At 35.9% G+C, this 25,159-nt stretch overlaps 1 protein-coding gene across 1 annotated transcript in view; it reads right to left on the minus strand.

Annotated features, from left to right (window-relative positions):
• Positions 1–571: 571 nt before the first annotated feature.
• Positions 572–25,159, minus strand: part of HHLA1 (HERV-H LTR-associating 1) — a 56,861-nt gene continuing 32,273 nt past the window's right edge. The window contains exons 10-14 of the mRNA XM_051974793.1: positions 23,169–23,237; positions 20,331–20,405; positions 8,318–8,474; positions 4,480–4,562; positions 572–824 (exon numbers count right to left, since the gene is read on the minus strand). Of these exons, the coding sequence (XP_051830753.1) occupies positions 781–824; positions 4,480–4,562; positions 8,318–8,474; positions 20,331–20,405; positions 23,169–23,237 (428 nt within the window). The 3' untranslated portion in view covers positions 572–780. The remainder of the gene's footprint in view (positions 825–4,479; positions 4,563–8,317; positions 8,475–20,330; positions 20,406–23,168; positions 23,238–25,159) is intronic.

Below are 25,159 nucleotides of genomic sequence, written 5' to 3' on the forward strand. Positions count from 1 at the left end.
AAAGAGAGAGAAAGAGAGTGAGAGAGAGAGAGAGAGAGAGAGAGAGAGAGAGAGAGAGAGAGAATGGGGTGGGAAATGGAGGAAGGGGAAAAGGGAGGAAAGGAGGGAGAGAACAAATTGGAATTACCAATTAAACAAATTAAAATCAACAACTTCGATGATCATTCCATTTGACAATACTTGTAGCATTCTGTTCCTGGTAATCCCTCTCTGTCAAGATGAGGGGAAACATATTTTCTCAAACACATTTTATCTTAACTAGAGCACTAGACCAAGATCAGTGCCATTTTCTTTGGGATTTACCTCCTTAACTATAACATGAAAACAAAGGAGAAATCTCTGACAGACGATTTTAGAGAACCTGGCAACGCATTTCTGTCCTATCAGCAAATCTTTATGTCTTGAGATATTGTGAGACACCAGTTTCTAATATAGAGGTGGGGTCACCTTAGGCATTTTGATATTTGCCTTCTGTGCCCAATTGGTCTGCCTGGGCCTGAGATGACCACAAAACTAAAACTGATGGGTTTATTAACATGAAATACGTTGGACAACTATTTTGTGTGTGTGTGTGTGTGTGTTTTTAAAATAATCTCTGGGCTCCCTGTCTATAGTGGCCTAGCACCAAACACACCTGCAAGAGAGAACAAAGGGCTGATTAAAAAACAACAGCAACAAAAACATCAGTTCTTGGTGATCTTGCTGGAACTGTAGAGTAAGGAAAGCAGCCAAGGAGGTGGAATGAATTCATAGCTCTGCTTCAGTGGTTCCCTTGGGGCCTCAGACAGATGTGCAGATATTTGAAAGACATTTTTGCTTTAAGGCTGAAAGAGAAGAGGAGGGGAAAAAAATCACCAGTACGGAACAAGTAGAAGGAAATGCAGTGTGTCTGACTGAAGTGATTCTGGGAACAATGCCAACTTAATGTGCTTCATCCATCATATACTGAGGCATTGTGGGATTATGGAAGAGGATATATATATATATATATATATAATTGAAGGTAAGCTGAACTAGTTCAGGTCCTGCCACTAAAAATGATAACTTCCATTTATGTAAGTTTGAAGAACAATATACATACATGCAAATGTGTGTGTGTATCTCCTTATTTGATCTCTACTTCAGCCCCAGAAGATGGGTACTATTGTTGCCTCCTTTTACTTACAGGTGAGGAAACTGAAATCTTGAGAAGTTAAGTCCCCTGCCTCTGGTTACATAAATATTAAATGTCAGAGGTAAGATTTAAACTAAGTGCTAGCTGACCCCACATCCAGCACACAATCTATTTACATCAACTATTTACTTCTCAATTAAATTGCTTGGCCAATTGTTCTCCCCTCTGATCTTTAATTTCCCATCTATAAAATGAAGGTGTTGGACTAGAGGGCTTAAAGGATGGAATTCTTCTAGATCTGAATCCTTAATTTTAATTATGAATCTGTGCTTAAGGTTCTAATATCATGGGGATGATCAGCACCCCCTTTGGATAAAGCACACTCCATTGGGTCATATATAGAGCTAAGCCAAGAGCCCTGGTAGTCCTAAGAAGCTCCAAGCTTAGCTGTTCTTGAGGAGAACTAAAGTGACATCACTAGGTTAGAGTCGAGTTATAATGTGTCTGACTGTGACTTACTGGACCAATATTATTAGTGTTTATGAATATTTGGGGTAGATTCTCTAACTTTGTGAGTCTTGCATTTCCTCTGACCTACTTCAATTCTGCTTTGCTCATAGAGCTCAGCCCCTTCTCTGATGAGGGTATACCATGCTGGGCAGTCCTGTGCCAGAGTCTCCCAAATCATACAATCAATTCTAAAGTTCTTAAGAGAGATCTTGAGAGAATTTTATATCATTTTTTTTTCTGACCATCTTGTGAGCTCTTGCCCTGTGTGAGTTCTCCATAAAATAATTTTTTTGGCAAGGGTACATTTGGCATTTGAATAATGTGGCCAGCCCAAATGGAGTCGTGCTCTCTGCAGTAGAGTTGGAGTTCTTGGCAGTTTAATTTGAGAAAGGACTTTCTTGGATCGACAAATGTTGTGTACAGACTCTATGCTGCTCCTGGCATTTTTCCTGGAGTTGTTGGGCATCAAATACCATATAGACCATTCCTTGCTCCTGTCTGAAGACACACTCTCAGTCACTGGGGAAGCTTTACGGGATCAGGGCCACAAAACTGCAGACTCTCCTTTGGTCTGGATTTCTGCCCTGGTTATTTCTCTGTGGTTTTCAGATCAGGCTACAAGTTGGAACTGAGATCCTGCTCTGTTCCTGTTGTCTGAGTCCCGTTGTTTCTGCTTATTTCTTAGTCGTTTTCTCTCTGGGTACACACCCCAAGGCTTTCTGGAATTTGTGGAGAGGGAGCATGTCTCTAACTTGGACTCAGAGCTGGATAGTCAGTGACCACTCAGACAGAGGATCATCATCCCAAAGTTATCAGCTTTCAAACTGAAATAGGATTTTGCTACTCCTTGATTATACTGCTTCCCTTATTACATCAAGGTATCCGCTCTACTGGATATGTTTTCAGTTTGATGACTACTGATTCCTACTTTAATTGGGAGATGGTCAAGACAAATCAACAAGAATTTATTAAGCACCTACTACATACCAAACATATTATCAAGTACTGATAATATTCAGAACAGGAAAGAAATTTGGCCTGGGAGTCACACAAGAACTACTTCCTGCTCCTATGTCTCTGCATATATGCTGTATGTGCTATATGATCTTGGGCAAGACCCTTTATCTTTCCAGACTTTTTAATTTCTTTCTTTCAAATGAATTTTATTTCAGATGTTTCTTGAAGGATTAAATTAAGTGGAGTTTGAAGAATCCTGGAATCATAGACTCTTGAAATTGGAAGAGGTTCTTTAGTGGAACTCCCTACCCAATGCATGATTCTTTGTATAATTATTCAGTCTCTTGTTTTTCTTCGGTAAAGAATCTTTTGCTCCCAGGTTATTCAATTTAGTTACAATTTAATAAGATCTCATTTAAGTGATATATTGTACATATGAGATATAAGGTTAAGCAAACCTTAAAACGCTACACAAAAGGTAGCTCTTATTATTATCATTATGAGAGAAACTGTAGTACAGTGAATAGAGCTGTCCTTGGTCCCAAGAATACTTAGATTCAAATTGAGTTTTTCACATCTATTAGCTATGTAATCTGAGCAAATCCCTTATCTTCTCAATGCTCTAAGAAACTCTCTAAAACACCAAGTCAGAAAGAAGCTGCTCATTTATTCCCTATGTTAATGAAATCACAGGTTCAATTTCTATATGATGATGATGATGATGATGATGATAATGATGTAATAATATGAGCAGATCTCTGCAATAATTCATAATTTTCATAAAAGTAGGAGTAGGCAATCTTTCTGATTATTTCCTTTTTCTTTTTTGTTAGAGTATTCCTTTCCCTCATGCTCCAATATTTTTTATTTATTTCATTAAATGTTTTTCAATTATATGTAAATTTTAAACATTATTTTAAAAAAATTAAGTTCCAAATTCTCTCCCTCCTTCCCTGAGAAGGCAACTAACTTGATACAGATCATATGTGTGAAATCATGCAAAAATGTTTTCATTTTAGACATATTGAAAATAAAACACAAACCTAAAAAAAATCAAAAAGATAAATAAAGTTTTAAAAAAGTATAAATTCTTCAAAATTGTCTAGGATCATTCAGTTGATCAGAATAGCTAAACCATTCAGAATTGATCATCACACAGATGTACAATGATGTTCTAGTTCTGTTTACTTCATTTTGCATCAGTTCATATAAGTCTTCCCCAAGTTTTTCTGAGCTATTCCTGTTGATCAATTTTTATTAGACATAGTATTCCATCACAATCATATATCACAACTTGTCACAACTTGTTCAGATACTCCCCAACTGATGGATATTCTCTTAATTTCCAATTCTTTGCCACCACAAAACACTTGCTTTAAATATTTTTGCACATATAAACCTTTTTTTTTTCTTTTTCTTTGATCTCTTAATATGAAATATCTCTTAATATGGATATAAATTCCACCTGGTCCTAGAGAATGATCTTTGTGATACATTATTGGAATCTCCTTGCTAATATTTTATTTAAATTTTTGCATCAATATTCGTTAGGAAAATTAATCTATAGTTTTCTTTCCCTGTTATCTTATATGCCCTTCAGAACAACCTTGTGAATTATCTTCCCATTTTGTAGAGGAGAAACTCAGTACAAGAAAAAGTTGAATGATATGCCCAGAATCACTTAGGCGATATATATCTAAGGTATGATTTCAACTTATGTTTTCCTGACTCTAAGACTTGCATACTATCTTAACTATTAAGCATTATTCATAATCAGGTCAAGTCTGATTTTATGGGAGTTGTGTTATACAAAGCCTTTCTTGATAATGATATTTGTTGTAGCTAAAGTAACTTTAACTAAAGTAAATACAGTAAGTGTCAATAGGTAGTGTACTTACTGTGGGAATGAGCCATCCTTGTCACTCTCTGACAGATGTAGGTTGCATTTCTCAAAAACCAGGAATAGTACTCAGTGCAGAACCTAGAGAGTTAATATAAGTCAGAGAAGAGACAAACTTGCAATTGCTAGCAATTTACATTTAGAGCAGCTTGGGGAGTTTAATTTAAAATATGTAAGGTAGGACTTGACTTATTAATAGTCAGAGAATGATTGCAATATACTAATCTTCATTTTGTCAGTGCTTTGGGGTTGTTTTTGAGGATGAAATATAAACTTCATAAGACCCTATTGTCTTTGGGATATCTTTTGCCCAGATGCTGTATTCATATACAGCTCAGAGGGCTCTAGAAATCTATAGAATAACTCAGTTCAGTCCAGTATCATGCTTTTCTTTGATTTCAACCATTCTTGTGAAACTCTCAAGAAATATCATTCAATGCTGACAAGATGACCGGAGTACTAAGGTATGTAAGGTCAAGGCCCTTATTCATAGAATAAGGAAGATGTAGATCTGGAACTGGAACAGGAAAAATGTCTGTGCTCCATATACTGATAAATGGGAAAATTGGATTGAAATTTTTACCCCTTATCCTCTCTATCTATTTCTTTTCCCAGATCTAGGCTACCACTCTTGAGTCTGTAGCCAAATACCTATCATGGTCATTTCCTCAAGTGCCATCATAAGTTAGGATGGATTTTTCTCCAACTTTCTCCTTTGTCCTGATCTGGCCAGACTCTACAGTCTTACCTCTTGCTTCACTCTATAGAAAACTTAGCCACATCCTTCCTACATTTCTTCTCAAGATTTCATTTCATTTCTACTACATCCTCTAACAACTGTTTTTGATTGTAGATCAGTGGAAAGATCAATGCATTTAGAGTCAGAAGACTTAAGTTCTAATGCTGGCTCTGCTGTTTATTTATTTTGTGCTTGGCATATAGAAGGTGCTTAATAAATGTTTACTGACCATATTATTTGTGTGATCTTGGGCCTTCAACTTCACTTCTCTGGATCTCAACTTTCTCATAGTTAAATGAAAAAGTTGCACTAGATAGTCTTTAAGGTCCCTTCCTTAAGTGTAAACCTATGGTATTAGATCTCTTCCTTTTAGATTACTTGTATTTTCTAAGGTCTGCTGCAACCTAGGATTTTTTTTTCTGAAGACACCACATTTCTTAGCACTCTTTTACAAGGCTGTCTACTCATTCCCTTATATTCCTTGAAGCAGGAGATTAGAGGAATTAACAAGGAGTTAACAAAATCCTTGTTCCCCACCATCACATTCAGTCCTTCTTATCACCACAAGTATCAGTCAGCAATCACTTCTTTTCTTATTAAATATAAACCAATCTGGATCCTTGTGGCTAGCATTTATTAACTCTGCGTCCAATACAATTAAGGTTTTTTCTTCCCAATTTTGTTCAGTCCAGTCTCCTAGATTCTCAGTTTATTCAACTCCTATAATCTCTGTCTTCAATCTACCTCAAGTATACTAGGGCAGATTATATCTTTGATTTACTTCGAGCCACTTCCACTCAAGCTCAACTAAACTTAAGTAGCTGCCAGGATTTCTGGTGAGGGTTTTGGAATATGAATCCTTGATCAAATAGAGCTACTGTTTTAGAAAGAGACTTGGGAGACTCCAAATGTGGCAGGAATGGGGAAATACAAATGTGTCCAGTAAAAAGAATCAGGTAGTATTAGACAAATGGTCATCTCACTAGTCCTCCCAGAATCTTAAATTCTTGATGTAGGATGGATTTACTACACCTACATTGCTATTCCAAAACCCAGTCTTTCTGTTCTCTTGGCTCTAGATTTTGGGACTGAAGATATTGTTCTCCTAACCTGACCTGTCTTTTTAGTATGTATTTTCTCTTCTTCCAGTTCAGATCCATAGTTCATTTGCTGTAGATGGGCTTCATTCTTTAATCATAGTTCTATTTTTAAAGAGCAGCCACAAATGCCCATAAGGTAGAATGATATTCCCCTTTTCTTTATTCATTTTCTCCTAATTCCTGACACTCAAGACCTTGATAAACTGTCCTTGGCCTATTCATTTAGCTACAGGAAACAGGAGATGCTGGATAAGGTATCCAAAGATAAGAGCTAGAGAGACAGTAAGGGCATCTATTGAAGGACTAAGAGTAGTTCATAAGAAGAGAATTGATCAATAATAGTTATAACTATTGAATTGGATTGAATTGCCACTTTACTTTAAGATTTAAAAAGCACTTTTTCATAACAACTTTGTAAGGTAGAGAGTATGAGTAGTATTGAGTTATTTTATAGAGGAAGGTTTCTAAAGGTTAAATGGCTTAACCACATTCACATAGATAATAGACATCAGATTTGTAACTTGTTCCAGGTGTCCTGACTCCTAATCTGCTACACTACAGATTCCAATCAACCAATCAGTTTTAGTTCCAGTGGGTCTTTTAGTAGACTTAAAAAAAATGATATTAAAGGTTTGAAAGTAGACAGGATCTCAGGACTAGAAAGGACTGTTGTTTTTTTGTTTTTTTTCCTCTATTATTCTGCTTATGGCAGCATCTAAAAGAAAATCACAGTGAAGAGAAATCATGTCAGTATTTCAGGGAAAGCAAAAATCCCTGACCAAATTTTCTGAAACATTACAGAGCCCATTCTCTAATTTTCCTTTACTGACCCATTCATTTGGCTCTGAAAATGACTGGTATTAGCCTTTGGAAGAACTGTGATTTGTTCATATTTGAAAGAGGGAGGCAGAGACCTCTCTGACCTAATCCCCAGCAAATTCCATTAGTCTGAGAAGAATGGGAGGCTAGGGAGTAATACACAAGATTTTGAAACCAACACTTACTCTTCTTACTTCACATTCTGTCCCAACATAAAGCCAGAACTCAAGTTTGTTTCCAAATGTATTTAGGAAAAAAAAATCAACCAGCTTTAGGACAAAGTCTTATGAAGACTGATTGATTAATGAAATGATATGATTAATGAATGAATGAAAGAATGATTAATGAATGATAATATCTAGAATTTATTTTAAATCTTCAAGCAGTATAAATTTTAGCAACATTCTTCATCTAATCCTTTAAAACAAAACATGAGAGTGCTAGTCCATTTATTAAATGTTCTCTAAGTGCCAGTCACTGCACTAAGCACCCAGTGATCTCAAGGAGCTTAAAGTCTAAAGCAAAGCTCCTTAAAGTGTGGGTTGCAACTTTATATGGGATCCTTTAACTGAATGTTAGGGGATTTTTTTTTTTTTTTTGCAAAATTATGATCTATTATCAGTAAATCTTTGATTTGTATATCTGCTTTATATATCTAGATAGCCAGAGTAATGTAAAATTTTCTCAGTTAAAAGGAATCCTTAGTGGAAAAAGTTTAAGGGACTCTGGTCTCAAGGAGGAAGATAACATATAAAAAGGGAAAAAGAAAATAGGAAAGAAAAGATGAAGGGGTATACACACTATGACATGTCTTAAAAATGAAGGTCCTATATCCTATGCTTTCTAAGGATCAATTGAAGCTAAAACAGTGCCTTAGATGTAATAGTACTTGATTAATTAATGTTGTTTGCGATAGCTTGAGTTATTTAAGTTTTTTGTTTTGTTTTGTTTTGTTTTTGGTGGGAGTGTTGGATCATGTGTGTTGGATAGAAATATCCCAGATAGAGAGACTGGTTTCTGAATTCTCAATCAAGTTATTTGTGCAGTTACTAAAATGATAAAAACCACCATTTTGCACAAACCAAAGTACAACTTTTCTTCCTGTAAACAAAAAAAGAGAAGCAGTTTAAAGGAAATATTCCAACAAAATAGGAAGGGTCAGAGGAGAGTGTGGTTACCTCATAGTATCTTTTCTTGAATATTGCTTTTGACTAACACAGAGGCATTGCTGATAAAATCGGCAAAGCTCCAGGACACAAGGATTTATCTTTTGGAGGCTAAGGGTGAGAGGAAGGGTCATCAAGTCTTTGTCCTGGAGGAGTGGCTGTGGACATCCTGAAAGATAAATAGAGAAGCAGGGTGTGGTGAAAAGAACATTGTTCTTGATTCTATGATTTTGGTTGTTATCACAGAGATCACCTGATGATTTGGGAACCCAGTGGTGGTTCTTAACAATGGTCCAAAGAGTTTAAGCTATATATTTTTAATGATGTCAAATACAGTAAATAATTGTAAAGAATATTATAAGTTCTATGTTCTACTACTCTGAAGATTCAAAACACTTTTTTGTTGTTGTTGAAAATAATTCACAGAATAGGACCAACTGGAACCATCACTCTACTATAAGTACATATTCTGCAGTTTCCCAATTCCATGCCCCAGGTAGTGCAGTAGACAGATTACTGTGACTGGAGACAGGCAGACCTGAGGTGGTCTTCATGGCTGTTGGAACAAATTGTTTTCATCCACTTATTCCACCAGGAGATATCTTCAAATGACTGAGGTAGACATCAGTTCACTGATGATGAGTTGGAGATTTAAGGGTTACTTTAACCTGATTTAGCTCATCTGCTAAGATGTGGCGGCTGTGCATGCTATAATTTCTTGGAGCCAAAAGTGAGAGTTGGATGACAGGTAAACACCAAAATTGGATGAGTAACCTTGAAAATGGCTTAGCAGTTTTTAATTAGTAGTAAAGATGCTTACATGCTGTATAAAGGAGTTTGTATTTGCTCCTATAGGTAATTGGGTACTATCAGGGTAGTGACACAGCCAGCTCTATCTCTGAGGAATCTTACTGGGCTGCTCCAAATCCTATAATTCTAATATTACCCAACATGCCCTGCACTTATTGGATGCCTTCCCTCACCCCATGTTCAGCTTCTGTGTATTATCATCCTACATTTGATTATAAGCTCCTTGAGGACAGGAAAATATATATTTTTATATTTGTATTCCCAGAAGTTACTTAGTCTTAGCTCATAGTGGGCATTTAATAAATATTTACTGTCCATTCTAGGGGTTGCTACAAATCCTAGAATTCTAACTTATTTCCAGTAACTCCTAAGTGAGTAGACAGAATTTCCCACTAGATTTTGCCAAATAGTATTGAGTATCAAAATAATAAAATATGAAACTAGAAAGGACATTAGGGGATGATTTAGTCCAACTTTCATTGAACAAAAGGACTGAGGACAAGAGTGGAGAAACAAACTGTGTCACTAAATTAGTAAGCGGCAGGTCTGTGACTAAAACATTCATTTCTTGTCCCAGGTTAGTGGTCTAGTGCTTACTTAGCAATTCATTTGCTGCATAGTAGGTGTTTAATAAACACTTGTTGACTGATTGATCTTTGTATTAAATCACACTGGCTTTATTTTACATCTATTTTCCCTTCCCTGTAAATGCACTCTGAAATTCTCACTTTAAAGGGTCTTATATCTGTAGAATGCTTGGAAAATGGGGAAAGTATCTGGCAGAATAATTGAATTTTTGTGTCTTAAAGCCCCATTCATTTCATGTGTGGGGTGATCATATGTTACTTGAAAGGAAGGATTATGCAGGTTGTCTTTGGATTAATAACACTCTGTTGAAATATGTCCCGATTGCATAATGCTGACATGAAGTTAATATAGAATGGCATTCACTGGCAGGAAGAAAAGGAGGGAGCAATTAGTCTGAAAGAGATAGCTTCGTAACAGTGTGTCTCTTATGGAAACTGACTTGACAGAAAAGAAAGACAGTACTGATTGTTCATCTGATAGGTGCAGGGGAGACCCACCCCTCACAAAAAACTCAAGGTCATGTCCAAGAAAATGTGTAATAAATTATGAATGTGATGCTGGGAGTATGACTAAGGCAAGAATTCTTAGTCTTTCTGAAAGCAGCTCAGAGACCAGCAAGGTAGGATGCCCATAAAAGCAAGCACTAGTTAATCCTAGCCGGTGATTATCAGAATTAAAACCTTGAATTGTTCCCTCTAATTATTCTGATGGCTTATATTTATATAGTACTTTACCTACTTATTTTCATTTTATTTTTCCAACCGTCCTAGGATTTAATCAGGGATATGCTGGGAAATGTTTACCAACTGGCTCTCCAAAAAGTATGCATAACACAGTTTTATGTTTGATCTACACACTGATTTTCTCTGTCACCTTTTGAAGCCTAGAAAATCCACAAAACAATAAATAAAGCCCTGACTTGTATTATTTAATGATTTTTGAAGCATATATGCTCATTCTGCAATTTTTACAACTGGTTTTCCTGATCTGGCTCTGAATACCCTTGGTTTTGACGAATATCAAGTACTATTGTCCTCATTAATCAATTAACAATACACATTTATTAAAAATCTACTTTGTGCCAAGTAATATTCTAGGCATAAGGGATACAAAGACAAAAATAGTCTTTACCCTCAAGGAGCTTATATTCTACTGGGGATAGGAAAGACATAATACATATACATTTAAGAGCTATAAAGTTTATGCCTGATAAGCACAAGGCAATAGGGGAAGGGAATAAGCATTTATATAGAACTTATTATGTGCATGAGTATGTATGTGTGTGTTTACAAGTTCTGATTTGTATTGGTGATGAAAATGTACAAGTTTCAAAAATAAAAAATCCCTTTACTAAAGAACTTGTTTTCCATTGGGATTTATGCTTGCCTTTGAAGCCTGATGGTTACATGATTGAAAGAATATTACTTCTTCCTGCACCTCAATTATTTCAACTGTAAACTGGGAATATCTATCTCATTTATGCTATATGCTAACTATCTTTGATCAGAAAGTCTCCTCCTGAGGACAATGACAGATTACATGAGTATATTTTGGAATTTTCAGAATGTATAACTACCAAAGAGGCCACATTTGCAAGGGCTGAACATTTTGTATTCATCTTTCTTAAAACACAAAGCTAAAGCTGATTCTGAAGACTTCAGCTGAACAGGGTAAGCTCAAAGAGAAGAATGAAACTTCCACCTCCCCCCTCCCATCTCTGCAGAGACAGAAGGCTTCTATGATCTGTGATAAATGACAAATATTCCAGAAATATAATTTTATTAGAAATGTAAGAAGTTAAAGGTGATTTTGAAAAACAGCAGGGTGAAATTGGAGTGTATTCCTTAGATCCATGAATCAGGCTTGGGGGGAAGATGCTTGGATTTTAAATGCAAAGTGGCCTTTGGAGAGTTTAGTTACCAGAAGAAAAAGACTAGAAGCAGAATTAGTTTAGTGATGGATAGCCTGAGATGACCCAAGGGAACAACTATAAAGACTGTAAATGGGCATCTTTCTGCTAGGATACCAGCTAGCTAGAGTTCTTCAAATCTCTGGTGAGAGAGCTGACCTTGTCATCTGGTGCTAAAAGTAACTTGAAGTTCTTTAGTAATTATGTTCAAAATGGGAGAGGAATAGTATAGTGGAAAAGGCAGAAGATCCAAGTTCAAATCTCAGAGCCAGCATTTAACACCTGTTTAGTCTAGGACTGGTCATGTCACTGGAATGGACCTCAATTTCCTCACTTATAAAATGAGGGATTTGGTTTCTAACATTCCTTCTAGTTTTTTTTTTTTAATATCTATAATCCTATGAAATAATCACTCACTTGCCCTGTGAGATTTTTTTGCTTCTATGTAAATAATGCTATGGTTGCTTGGCAACCAAGTTATATCCCCCTGCTCCCATTCCCCACCATACTCCTTAAGCTGAATGTTATCCTTTTGAACTGGGTCTTCCAAATCTGGCCTCAGCCTCTTATTAGCTAGGTGATCCCGGACAAGTAATAATCTCATTCAGCTTCAGTTTCCTCATGGCAAAATGGGGATAGGGTTGATGTGAAAATCAAATGAGATAATAATTGTAATTTTACACAGTTTGTAAGTGGCTGAGGATGGACATTCAACTTGAGGATTGTGTGATTGGGATATGGAAGATATAACATGGTTGCCAAGCAACTGTAGGTTCATTTATATAGAAATTAAAGTTACACATATGTCCTGCTTTATCATTATTATTATTGTGATTGTGATTATTATTATTATCATTTTCTTCATCTGCTTCAAATATTTTTTGTAATCACATTTTATTGGGATAAAGATAGTAACTAGAAAGATATGAACAGAATATTAATATTTAGTAAAATTTTCCTTGAACTTTACATCCCTAAATCCCTACTAGAAATGGCTTTGAGAAATGAATACCTTTGACAACAAAATGCAGTTTATTTGTCCCAGGACACAGGTACAATGAAGAAACCCAAGCAGTATAATTGAAGAAAGTAGGGGATTTAAAAAGTATGGTGGTCCTGGGTTTAGAGACACAGGGCCTGTATTCAAATCTTGACTTTCTTCTTTATTAACTATATGATCATGGACAAATCACTTGATGTCTTTAGATGAGAGATTTGGACTAGATGACCTCTGATCTAAGAAGATCCCTGAAGGCTCTTGGTCTATGATCTTATGATATCTGTATGTTCTACATTCCTTATTCCTTCCCCAAATATACTAGCCTGTAACTATGTTACAGTCATTCCATCATTCTCAAACCTAGCATTACTCAATTTTATTATGGTAATAATAATACTTATGACAAGTATTGACAAAAGTATTCATTTTCCACTATGCTACTCCTCTCTAATTTTACTATGACAATTTAAGAGTTGTCATAAGGTAAGTACTTTTCAAGTGTGTAGTGCTAGATAAAATATAATAGTTATTATCAAAATTGATATTAGTGCTTTTGGGTTCTGTGAGGCAAGGTGAACACATTTGGGTGTTGGGTATTTGTTGTTCCTTCTGTTTTTGATATATGGTAGACACAATGATGAATTTCATCAGTCCATCAAAGTGGGGGACTTTTAAGTTTTTCCAGTTTTCTACTTACCTAGATAATATCATAGGATACCCAATAACTTAGTTCTTAGCTCATCCCACTCTTGGTTAATTGGATGCTATTAGGTTGTCTGGGGAAGAAGGTAGTAAAATAAGCTTTCCCTCCTTCTCACACATGATATTAGTTCTCAAATGGGTCCCCACTGAAAGAATGACTTCCTATCGTGGTTTTTTTTGGCAGAACTTTCTTAACAGGCCTCGAGGAGGGATGAGCTCCATCTGTTCGTTTCATGGTAGTCAGCTTCTCCTTTGAAACTAACTTCTTTCTCACAGTTCTTCTATTGTGACTAGACAGTAGTTTTTTTTACCTCCAAGGAGGAAGAGCACCTTGTCTGAGCAGGTGACCCACTTTGCCTGCAGGTTTCATCAAGCATTGACCTTGACCTTATTTTTGACTACTCTATTTGTTTATTTATTCTAGAACGATCAGAAAATTCCTCTTTTTTCTTATTGTGGATAACAATGGCAAACACTGGACTACACATATAGTATTTTCCCTTTCATATAACTTTGAGGAGTAATGGCAGCCCAGTTTTGTGGATGTACTTCACACATATTCCCTGAACCTAGAATCATCAAGCTCTTATAGGAATGATTATGTGTTTTCTATTTTTAGGGTTATATTAAGGCTTTTCTTTTATATTATTATTATTATTATTTAAGAGCTGTAAAGTCGTACTAAGGGAAATTAGTACAATAAGAAGAGAGCTGCTTTGAGTCAGAAGTTCAGATTTTGCCTCTGACAAAGCTGGCTGGGGAATCTGGAGAAAGTCAACTCCTTTGTGAGCTAAGTTGTGGAGAAGGTATTTCATTAATAAAGAGTACTTCTTCATCTAGGAGATTCTCCTACCCATCAGTTCACAGGTTCAGTCTCTCTAATCCTGCCTCAGCTGAACTTGAAAAACTCACTTAATCTTTCAGTTCCCTAAGCAACTCTAAGTCTATAAAAGTTAAAGATTCTCATCTACTTTGGAAAGCAAATTTTCCTTGCTCAGAAATCTTACACTAAGGAAACCAACAATTAAAAAGGAGCCATTATTAGTAATTGTGTGTGTTGTTGAGCTAATGAGCTGGTGGTGGGCCATCTGCTAGATAGTTTAATTTATATCAATTCAGGATTCCCATGATTGAGCTCTGAGTGAAGAATTTCTCTGTGGGACACATTCTGATGATTCTCTTTAAATACTTCTTTCTTTAAAACATTTCTGACCATGCTGTTCTCCTATTTCATAAATTACATTGATGTTTTCTCTCCCTATTATCTCCAATTTTGAGGACTGGGATTGTCTTTTGCCTTTATTTTGTATCCTCAGCACTTAGTTCAGTGCCTGACACAGTAGATACTTAATAAATGTTTATTGATTGATTTAAAATAATCTCTTTCATTTGCCATTTAAAAATCTTCACAATCAGCCCCAAACTATCTTTGACCATTATAATACATGATTTCCTTTCACATATTCCATAAGCTAATCAGATGTACTTTCTTAAGGTTTTCATACATAAAATTACAAATCTCTATATCATTTTGCACACTGCCCCCCCATGCCTCCCTCATATTTATCCTTAGATTCCCTGTTTCATTCAAACTCAGGGAAAACACTACTTTCCACATCAAGCCTTTCCTGATTCCCCTTAGCTATTAGTGTTACTCACTTCAAACTATCTGATATTTTTTAATATGTATATGTATTTGTATATGATTCTATAGGTATATATTATATCCTTGGTAGAATGTAAGTTCCTTAATGGCAGGGATTTTTTTAATTTTAATTTTTATTTCTCTATAACCTACCATAAGATCTGGCATATAATAAGAGCTTAGTGAATGCTTGTTTGGCTAGTTAAAGCAAAATTGTGTAGCCATTTTGTGAGCTTCAGGTTTATAAGTATGATCCAAAAGTTCTGGCATTCCAACAAATTTGGCAAAAAGTTGTTGGGAGGTACATTTCCCTTCTTTTAGCCAGCTTGGCAACACAGACCATTGAGGTAGTAAGTATAACGTTCTTTTTTCAACCTTCTATACCATGTCCTACTGTCATGAAAGAGTGAATGCTGCTTTTAAGAAGAAAGCCTCATAGGCAATGAACAGCTCACACAGGAGGAATATCTATTTCCTTGTGACAAACTAACATGACAAAAGAGAAAAGAGAAGAAAACTTTTATTTATATAATCTTCATGGTTCTAGGATTTAGAGTTTTAAGGGACCTCATCTGATTCAACTCTCATTTTACAAGTAGAGAGTTATAGAGAGTTAAGTTTCACTAATGATGTCACTTTGCTTAAAAGCAATTTCCTTTGTTAGATAAGAACACTTCTTGATTGAATCAATCAGTCAGAAATGAGTGTGAACTGTGTCTATATACCTTTTTGAATCAATAAAAGTCAATGTGTAAAAGACTTAGTCATACACTGAAATGTTGTATAAAAAAGGATTAGAATCTCAGAACCAGATAGAGATTCTGAGGGTTTGGAAGCTGAAAGGAAGGAGCAAGGATCATATAAAGTTGAGCCAAGAATTGGAAGCTCAAAGCAACTTGTGAAAGACAAAGGACTGAGATATATCAGAAAACAGACATTGAAAAAGTTGATTGTCTCTGCAGGTATCATAGAACCAAAGCCTTGAATTGACACCATCAGGATACTCAACTACTCAAGGACTGGGCTAAGTCTCAAGAAAATATGTGCTCTACCCCAAAGTCTCCTCCTCATTTCTATCTGTCCACAGACACTATTGAAAAGTTTGATTGAAGGTCTACCTGCTGCAAATATCTTCCTAATCTAGCCCATATTCAGCTGCTAATTATTTTCCTCATTCCTCCTAACTCAATAAAGTCCAGTGACTTCCTCTCACCTCTAGGATCATATACAAAATCCTTTGTTTGGTGTGCAAAATCCTTTATAACTTACCCTGCCTTTCCCTTTCCAGTTGTATTTAATCTTATCCCCCCCCCCCCCCCATACTCTTCAATCCAGTGGCACTTACCTCCCCACTGTTCCATAAATAAAATCTTTAATTTCTCTGAATATTTCCTCTGAATTGTGTTTCTTCCTCATCTTGTCCAATTCCCTCATTTTTTAGATTAAGAAACTGATTTCCAGAGAAATTAGGTGAGTTGTACAAAGTCACATCAGTAGTAAGTAGCTGAGTGGGGATGAGAATCCAGATTCTCTGATGCCAAATTCAATGTGTGTGTGTCTCCCAGCCTTAATTAAATGTTATTAATTCAGGGGGCAGCTAAGTAACACAGTGGATGGAGTACCAGGTCTGGAGTTAGGGTGACTAAACTTTGTGAATTCAAATCAGACAATTACAAACTGTGTAATCCTGAACAAGTCACTTCATACTGTTTGCCTCAGTTTCCTCATCTGTAAAATGAGCTGAAGAAGGAAATGACAAATTGCTCAAATATATTTTCTAAGAAAACACCAAATAGAGTCATAAAGAGTTGGATATGATTGTAATAATTGGACAACACTAATTCAAGTCTGTGTGTAGTCAGGCTTTTTGTTGATCCCAACCTCATGAAATTAACTGCAAACTAGACAAAATGATAAAAATGAGGAGATAATGTATATAATGATAATAGCTCAGATTCAAACTAATCAGAAAAGTAGAGTGAATAACATATAAAGAAATCTCATCTGATTGTTATAATTTCCTGGAAAAATGTAATAGCTGTAAAGCATTTTACATGGAGTAGAGTCCAAAAGAGCCCAGAAATTGCAGACAGAAAATGCCTGATCTCCTTCCTAAGCTGAGAGAGGGCAGCCAGTTAAGAGTCCTGATTTAGAGCACAATAACATTTGCAAAACAGTACAAAGGATGAGGTCACCTTCACCTCACTATACCTTCTTTGCTGAGTTGGGAGGTCAAAAGGTATGGTAAATTGTATATATCTTTCCACAATTTTTTTTCCTTTAAAAATATTATTATAAAGAGTTAATCTCTGGGAAGGGGAAGGCATTTTGGTGATCTAAAAAATAACAATGAAAATACTATGGGATGTGATAGTAGAAAATTATAAGCAGTATTACCTCAAAACTAGTGTAGTGATAGGGAAAAATGAGCCAGTAGATTGTTTTGACATAAGACCTAATTAAGCCAAATTGTCCTGGGTATACTGATAAATGAAAATGAAGATAGGATAATAAAAAGAAGTGAAATGGACATTTTTGAAGCAATATATAGTTTCATTTATTATGGGAGTGAAAGCAGTACAATTGGACCTCAAACTTTAGTGTTCAATGTGCTATGTAAGGAAGTAGTAATGATACCTAAAAAGATTCGATTAGAAAAATTAATTGGACCTGACTAAAGACGCATGAAGGAAATACATGATATATATGACACAATTTCATAGATACTCAGAAATCAAGCTTCAAAATGTCAAAGAAAAGGAAATTATACATAGTATTATTAAGAAGAGATAGGCAGAAAGACAGCTAGGTTTATGTCTTCCTGCATCTGACAAATACTGACTATGTGACCTGGGACATCCCTTAATTCATCAGTGATCTAAGCAACTCTAAGACTTTAAGTTACAGAAAAAAAAGCAATTAGGGAGTTTTCTTAACCAGGAATTTCATTATCCCAATGAAATCAGTGATCTAATCCCTATCCCATTGTTACTAAAAATAAACAAAAGAATAAAACCATAAAGTAAGATACAGGCTTTCACAAATCATGCCATCTTGGTGAAACAAATGATGGAGAAATGTTGAGAATCATCTTGATATGTTTATTGTCTGGTTATTTTTTAAAAATCATTCAACTAAAGAACAAAACAAAACTCTAGAGGCTTTCTTATGGAAAGATATTTCCAGTGCATAAGTTAAGCTCATCTGAGATACCATGAGGTATTACAAATTTTGTTCCCTTGAAATCTAAGCAATTGTTGCAAAATAGAACTTTTCAACCTTTCATGTTGTTGCTGAATCATTTCAGTTCTGTCCAATTTTCTGTGATTTCCATTTATGGTTTTCTTGGCCAAGATATTAGAGAGATTTGCCATTTCTTTCTCCAGATAATTTTTACAGATCGAGAAACTGAGACAAATAGGGTTAAGTGACTTTTCCAGAGTTTCACAGTTAGTAAGTGTCTGAAGATAGATTTGAACTCAGATCTTTTTGGCTGATGCTCTATCTACTCCATCACCTAGCTATCCTCGACCTTTCATAATTTTCATATAATTTGAACAAATTTTATATATAATTCAACAAATTCTAGGCCTAATCTACATTAGAAGAGCTAAATCAGTAAGGATGAAAGATTTCCTAGTATCAGTCAAACATGGCAGCAAGAAGAGGCAGTTGACAATCTGACAAGGTAGAAAAGATAGAAAAATCATTAAAAGAAGCAAAACAGCAGAACTTTTTTCTTTACTATAACAGCCAAGCAATTTCAAACCTTTAATATTAGCTCATTTCTTGTATTGATGATTTTCATTTTATCCTGCTTGTTTTTATTTGGACAGGGTTGCTTGTATATTGTTTTACCCATTAGAATATGAACTTCTTGAGAGGAGGGATTATCTCTGGTCTCTCTTTGTATGACCAGCATTTAGCATAGGCTCTGGTACACAGTAGGAGCTTAATAAATATTTGTTGATTGAATGACCGACAAAGAAATCTTGCAGTGACTGACACAATGCCGGCTTTATGAATTGAATATGTACAGTTAAAGAAATGATATAGTTTAATAATTTTCTGAGTCACAATATCAAGAGAGGTATAAACCAGGAAGATGTATCTTTTCCAAAAATCTTTGTCACAATCATGGAAAATATCCTGCATAGATTTCAACTGGAATAGGATTCCCGATATAACTTGGGTTCTCCAGATGTTCTCTTTGCAGGTGACATTGAACTGATTGTGCATTTTCCAGTTGTTTACCAAAATTTCTCAAGTTGGATGAGTAATTGAATCACTCTATAGATATATCTTGAAAAGAGTTATTTAATGTAAGACAGTTGTCAGGATCTAGGATTGAACAAAATGGGAAGACAGTGCTGGATTTCATTTAGGAAATTATGCAGTCCTTTCAATAATCCCAAGTTCTCTTTACTTCAAAAGTCTGATTTTCTTAAACACCAGTATTCTCCTTATGATTTTATGTTGTTGCTAATTGTTGAATGCTATGATCTTAAAAAATTAAAATTGTGGATGACTTAAAGGATTGTAGATTATATATACGTGCTCAGGATGAGGAGCTACGGATAGGTTATAAACCACACTGATGGAAGGAGAGTCTTATCACATTAGGGAAATCATGGTTTTTAATCAAAGTATATCACATTAAGACTGCTGAAGTAAATAATTTTGGACAGTTATTTAAAAGCAGCAGCAGCAACAACAGAACATTTTCTTTGCAAAGAATTTTTACCATAACAATTTCATGAGGTAGCTATTGTGACTACTATGATTCCCATTTTGAAGACAGAGGAATCAAGACCCAGAAAATACCAATAGCTCCTATTTATATAGTGTTTTAACTTTCCTATAATAAATTTATGAGGTAGATGGAATGATGGAAATATTATTCTCATTTTTCTTTTTATTTCTCTTTTTTTGGCAAGATGATTGGGATTGTGTCTTGAGTAGGGTTACACAGCTAATAAATGTTAAGTGTCTTGAGGCTGAATTTGAACTCGGGTCCTTCTGACCTCCAGGCCAGTATTCTATCCACAATGTCATCTATCTGCCCCATGATTCTCATTTTTAAATGTGAAAAATGTGTCTACAAGAGGAGCTGTAACATACTCCAGGTTGCACAACTCATAAGTAGCTGGAGCTGGAATGCTAACTACTACTTCTCCTGATTCCACCAAAGGTTGCTTAAGTAAGATGCCTTCTAGTATGACGTCAATCAGTACAGAAAAATACCTTTACTTGGTTCAGCCACTGCTCAAATGAACATTCAAACACTGGCTGTAGCTGGATCGGACATCCCACAGGGACAATTGACTAATGATCTATTGCTGGACTCCAGGGCAGGTATTTGAGCACTTACTTGATATAAGGTGGAGTTTAGGGAAAGGTGATGGCTGAGACTGAGAGGGAGATATCAAAGCTGGAGCAAAATCAACTGCAGAGGAAAAAAGGAGTTCATTAAAGCAACAACAACAACAAAGCTTGCTTTGGATTATAAATAAATGCATAGGATTGCAATTGGATAAAACAGTATTGGGAATCCATCACTTAATTTTTCAGAAGCTCAGTTTCTTTGACTCAAAAATAAAGGACTTGAACAAATGGGTCTTTATAGCCCCTTTAGCCTCTAAATCTCTGATCCTATAATGAATGTCTCCTCAGCTTCTAAGTGGTGCAAAGATTAGAGAAGTCAGGAAGATCTAAATTCAAATACAGCCTCAGATTCTTACTGGCTATGTGACCCTGGGCAAGTCACCTAACATAGTTTGCCTAAATTTTATTATCTGTAAAATCAACTGTAGAAGGAAATGGCAAACCAATTCAGTATCTTTATCAAGAAGACCCCAAAGGGGGTCACACACAGTTGAGTAGTTTTCCAAGATCATCCCCAGTTCCTCCAAATAAGTCTTTAATTGTACAGACTCGAGATCTACCACTGGTAGGTCTCTGAATATTTTGTAGAAAGGATGAGATTCCTAAAAGAATGAGATTATGAAAGGGTGTATTGTGGCTAAAATAAGGAAAGTGAGAGATGTCCTGTGTTGTGCCCCTGTCAAGCCAAATATATAATATTGTGACCCATTTGGGGAATAAATTTTATGAAAAATTGGACAAGCTGATGTATAACAGAAGAGGGCACTCAGGCTAGTCATTGTGCCACATGAGGAAAAATTAGCTTGGGCAAGAGAAGATTATAGGTGAACATAGTCATAACAGTCAGTTAAGCAGTAAATATTTATTTGTTGTTGTTCATTTGTTTCTGATTCTTCATGACCTCATTTGGGGTTTTTGTGGCAGAGATATCAGACTAGTTTGTCATTTCCCCCTCCAGCTCATTACTGAGGCAATCAGATTTAAGTGATTTGTCCAGGTTCTCACAGCTTTTAAGTGTCTAAGGTCAGATTTGAACTTAGGAAGGGGAGCCAGTTTCTGACTCTAGGAACTTTCTCTATTGCACCACATGGATGCTGAATAAAAATGTTAAAGATTAAAGAGAACTGGGCTAGTTTGTTTTGGTTTTGCTCAGTTCTTTTACTCATCTCTGACATTTTTAGAGTTTTTTTCCTTGCCAATGATGCTGATGTGGTTTGCCATTTTTTTCTTCACCTAATTTTACAGTTGAGGAAACTGAGGTAAACATGGCTAAGTGACTTGCTCAAGATCACACAACTGTGTCTGAGGCCAGATTTGATCTCATAATTTGATCTTTCTGGCTTTAGACCCAGCACTCTATCCACTGTGCCAGATAGCTTCCCTAAACATTTATTAAGCACAGAGACTATGTGACAGAGACTATGCTAAATGTTTGGAGATTCAAACATTTAAAAAAAAAATCAATCTCTGCCCTGAAGGAGCTTATAATCTATGTGTCTGAAGGCTTGTCCTTAATAACATTTTGAAGAGTTTTAATTCTTAACTTTAATTCAAGGAGGCAACAAATGACTTCAAGAATCAAAATGTTATTATTAGCTTAAGAGACCTCTAGTTTTAACTGCATAAAAGAACTCTACATATAAGAGATAGAATACAAATAGAGGAATTTAGGTAACCATAGCTTCTCTGGTATTACTTGTACTTTGTTGTTTGATAACATAATACATTCTCTGCTTGTGTTGGGAACATAAAAACCTGTGTGTGATATGTTCTCTGGGGAGAGATCACTAAATTTCAGCCTCCTGGTATCTCTTTTCCATTTGCATACTCAGACTTGCTCCTAAGTATAATTCACAGTGTTACATTTTTTTTTTATCATATTTGGAAGAGGGAGTAGACTTTAGTCTGCTTCGGTCCCAGAGAGTAAACTGAGAAGCAGTGTATGGAAGTTTCCGACAAGCAGGTTTTGGCTTAACATATGGAAATATTTTCTAAGGAAATTCTTCAAAAGCAGAATGAGCCACCACAATGATGTTGGGCAAGGGGCAATCAGATGTCTTGTGAGCCTTGAGAATGTTTGAATAATTGTCCATTTAGGGCTGCTTTTGCAGGGAGTACGCAGATATATAAACCAAACTGATGGATAATGAATTTTCTGGGATCTATCAAAGAACTATATATATATATACACACACACACACACATATACACACATACATGTACACACATACATGTATGTGTGTATATGTGTGAATATATATGTATGTGATACACACACATATTTTAGAGCAGTGACTCCATTTTTCTATTTTACCTTACATTTTCAACCAATAGAATCTCCAGTCTATAGTGAATTAATCTATCTGTATCCACACCAGACAAGAGCAGAGATGGGAAAAGCAGAGATGGGAAATTTGTGATGAGACATTGAACTTCCAAATTGATTCTATAGCACTCCAGGAAATTGCAGGGGATGGAGAACAATTATTAACATGTAAGAGTAACTTTGTTTGAGAAGTTGTACCTGGAAGACTGTTTGAAAATTCCACTATATATGTATCTATTACTTCTCAATTCTGCAATGATTTTGCTAATTCAATGAAAGTAATTGAGACTGAGATGATTTGTGAAGAATATGATTGTGAAGAAAGAATTTAAAATAAAATTCTTTGTGTGTGTGTGTGTGTGTGTGTGTGTGTGTGTGTGTGTATGTATTTGTGATGGGAAAAGATGAATTAATGAGATTACAATCTAGAAGTAATTCGACCATTATAAAGGGATGGGGGTAGTAATAAGTAAACATTTACAAGAGGAATGAACTTACCAGTGTGTGGCTGTTTTGGAGCAGGTGCTTTAGTTGGTCCTGGAGTATCTGTTCCTAGAGTATCTGTTCCTTTAGTGAGACAAGAGAAAAGTGTGATTTAATGTCTTCAATCAATCACCAAACAGTATAAGTGCATACTCTGTCCCAGGTACTGTGCTAGGTGCTTAAAATACCAAAAGTAAAGAATGTTCCTTCATGGATCATGCAATTTAAAGGGAGAGAGACAGCACACACACACACACACACACACACACACACACAGAGAGAGAGAGAGAGAGAGAGAGAGAGAGAGAGAGAGAGAGACATAATGGGGAGAATGTAGGCAATAGCAGCTTTCACAAAGACAGCTTTTCTGCAGAAGGTAATATTTAGCAAAGTCCTAAATGATTAATTCTAAACCATTCAAAAATACAGAGGTAAGAAGGGAGTGCATTCCTTAAAAAATAAGGGAGAGTTAATGCAAAGGTAGAGACAGGAGATGGAGTACCATGCATAAGCAAAAGCAAAAAGTCCAGTTGAGTTGAATTGTAGATGCATGGAGAACTCAGAGGCCAGAGGAGACTGGGAGTTAGGAGCTCAGCCCCTGAGTCAGACTCCAGCCTAGACAGCCTAGTGAAAAGCCAGATCCTTTGCTCATCAAAACAGGATATTAATAGAGCAGAAAGGCCTTGAAATGTGGCTCATTACAGCACTAACTTAGTCACCTTCCTCATAGGCCACAGAGGCGCTAATTTATGAAAGATGGGGCTACTGTCTGTGTATAGCAGTTTGAGAGAAATAATTCTGCCTCGGGTACCTCTTTGAAAGCTCTGCTATAATGAGCTCCCCTGCTACCTGCTCTGAATGCCCTAGCCCAGGTGCAAGGGAACACTGGAAAAATGTCTTGACAGCCCTTGCAGAGAAGCGTCATAGAGGCCCAGCATGAGGTCCATGATCCATCAACAGAGCAACCCCTTGTTCAGCCGGAGCAGCCCTCATTTGCCTCTGGAATGGTTTCTTGGGGTCCTGGAGTATAGCACAATTTATGTGCTGCCTCATAACCGTAGGAAAAACATCAACAGAGTTATGAGCTAATGGGAGACTTTTCTCTTTCCAAACAATTCTACAGCATGTTAAATTTACTACGATTCTCCTTTTGCAGCTAGTAGCACAATTTATGTGCTCCCGAGCTGCCAAGTTCTCTGCTGGAGAAGTTAGTCCTTTAGAAAAAAACAGCAACAAAAAACTTTCCTCCAAATAAAAACAGTCCCAATTCTTCTGAGAGAAGGTTCATGAAACAGCAACTTTTAGCCAGTGACTATTCAAGGCAACCTAACAGAATCATTTGTGGTTGTTTAGTGTTCACATAGCCCATCTTCTCAATGGGAAAGACATCATGATATGGGCTCTTTCAAGTCTGGGCTCTGAAGTCAGAAGGCTTGGGGTTTCAAATTTAGGTCTGAGACCATTGGCAATCTCCTTCATGTTTCTGGCCCTCATTTTCCTTTTCTATAAAATGAAGATAACACTCCTAATATCTATTTCCCAAAGTGGTTGTCAGAAAGAAATAAATTAATTTATAATTCTTTAATAAGAATTAGCTTTAAGTTTTACAAAGCACTTTACAAATATCATCTCATTTAATCTTTCCAACAACCTGGGAGAAAGGTGCCATTGTTATCCCCATTTTACAGGAAAGTGAGGTAGACAGAAGTTAGACTTGTGCAAGATCACATAGCTAGTAAATATCTGAGATGGGAATAGATTTCAGGTCTACCTTTTGTTAATATTCTCTGTAATGGCAATGAATTACAGGACTTTCCAAGAAGATCAGAAGTAAAGCAAGAATGAATTCTTTAAATAATGAATATAAAACAACAAAAAAAAAATACAAATAAATTTGCAATTTAACAATAAGCAAGAAAAAGAAATTGAGGGAATAAGTATAGACCACAAGAAAACAGAATTATCATTTTTGTTTTTTTGCAGATGATATGATGATTTATTTAAGG

The sequence above is a fragment of the Antechinus flavipes genome, chromosome 1 (genome assembly GCF_016432865.1).
Source record: "Antechinus flavipes isolate AdamAnt ecotype Samford, QLD, Australia chromosome 1, AdamAnt_v2, whole genome shotgun sequence".
Lineage (NCBI taxonomy): Eukaryota > Metazoa > Chordata > Mammalia > Dasyuromorphia > Dasyuridae > Antechinus > Antechinus flavipes.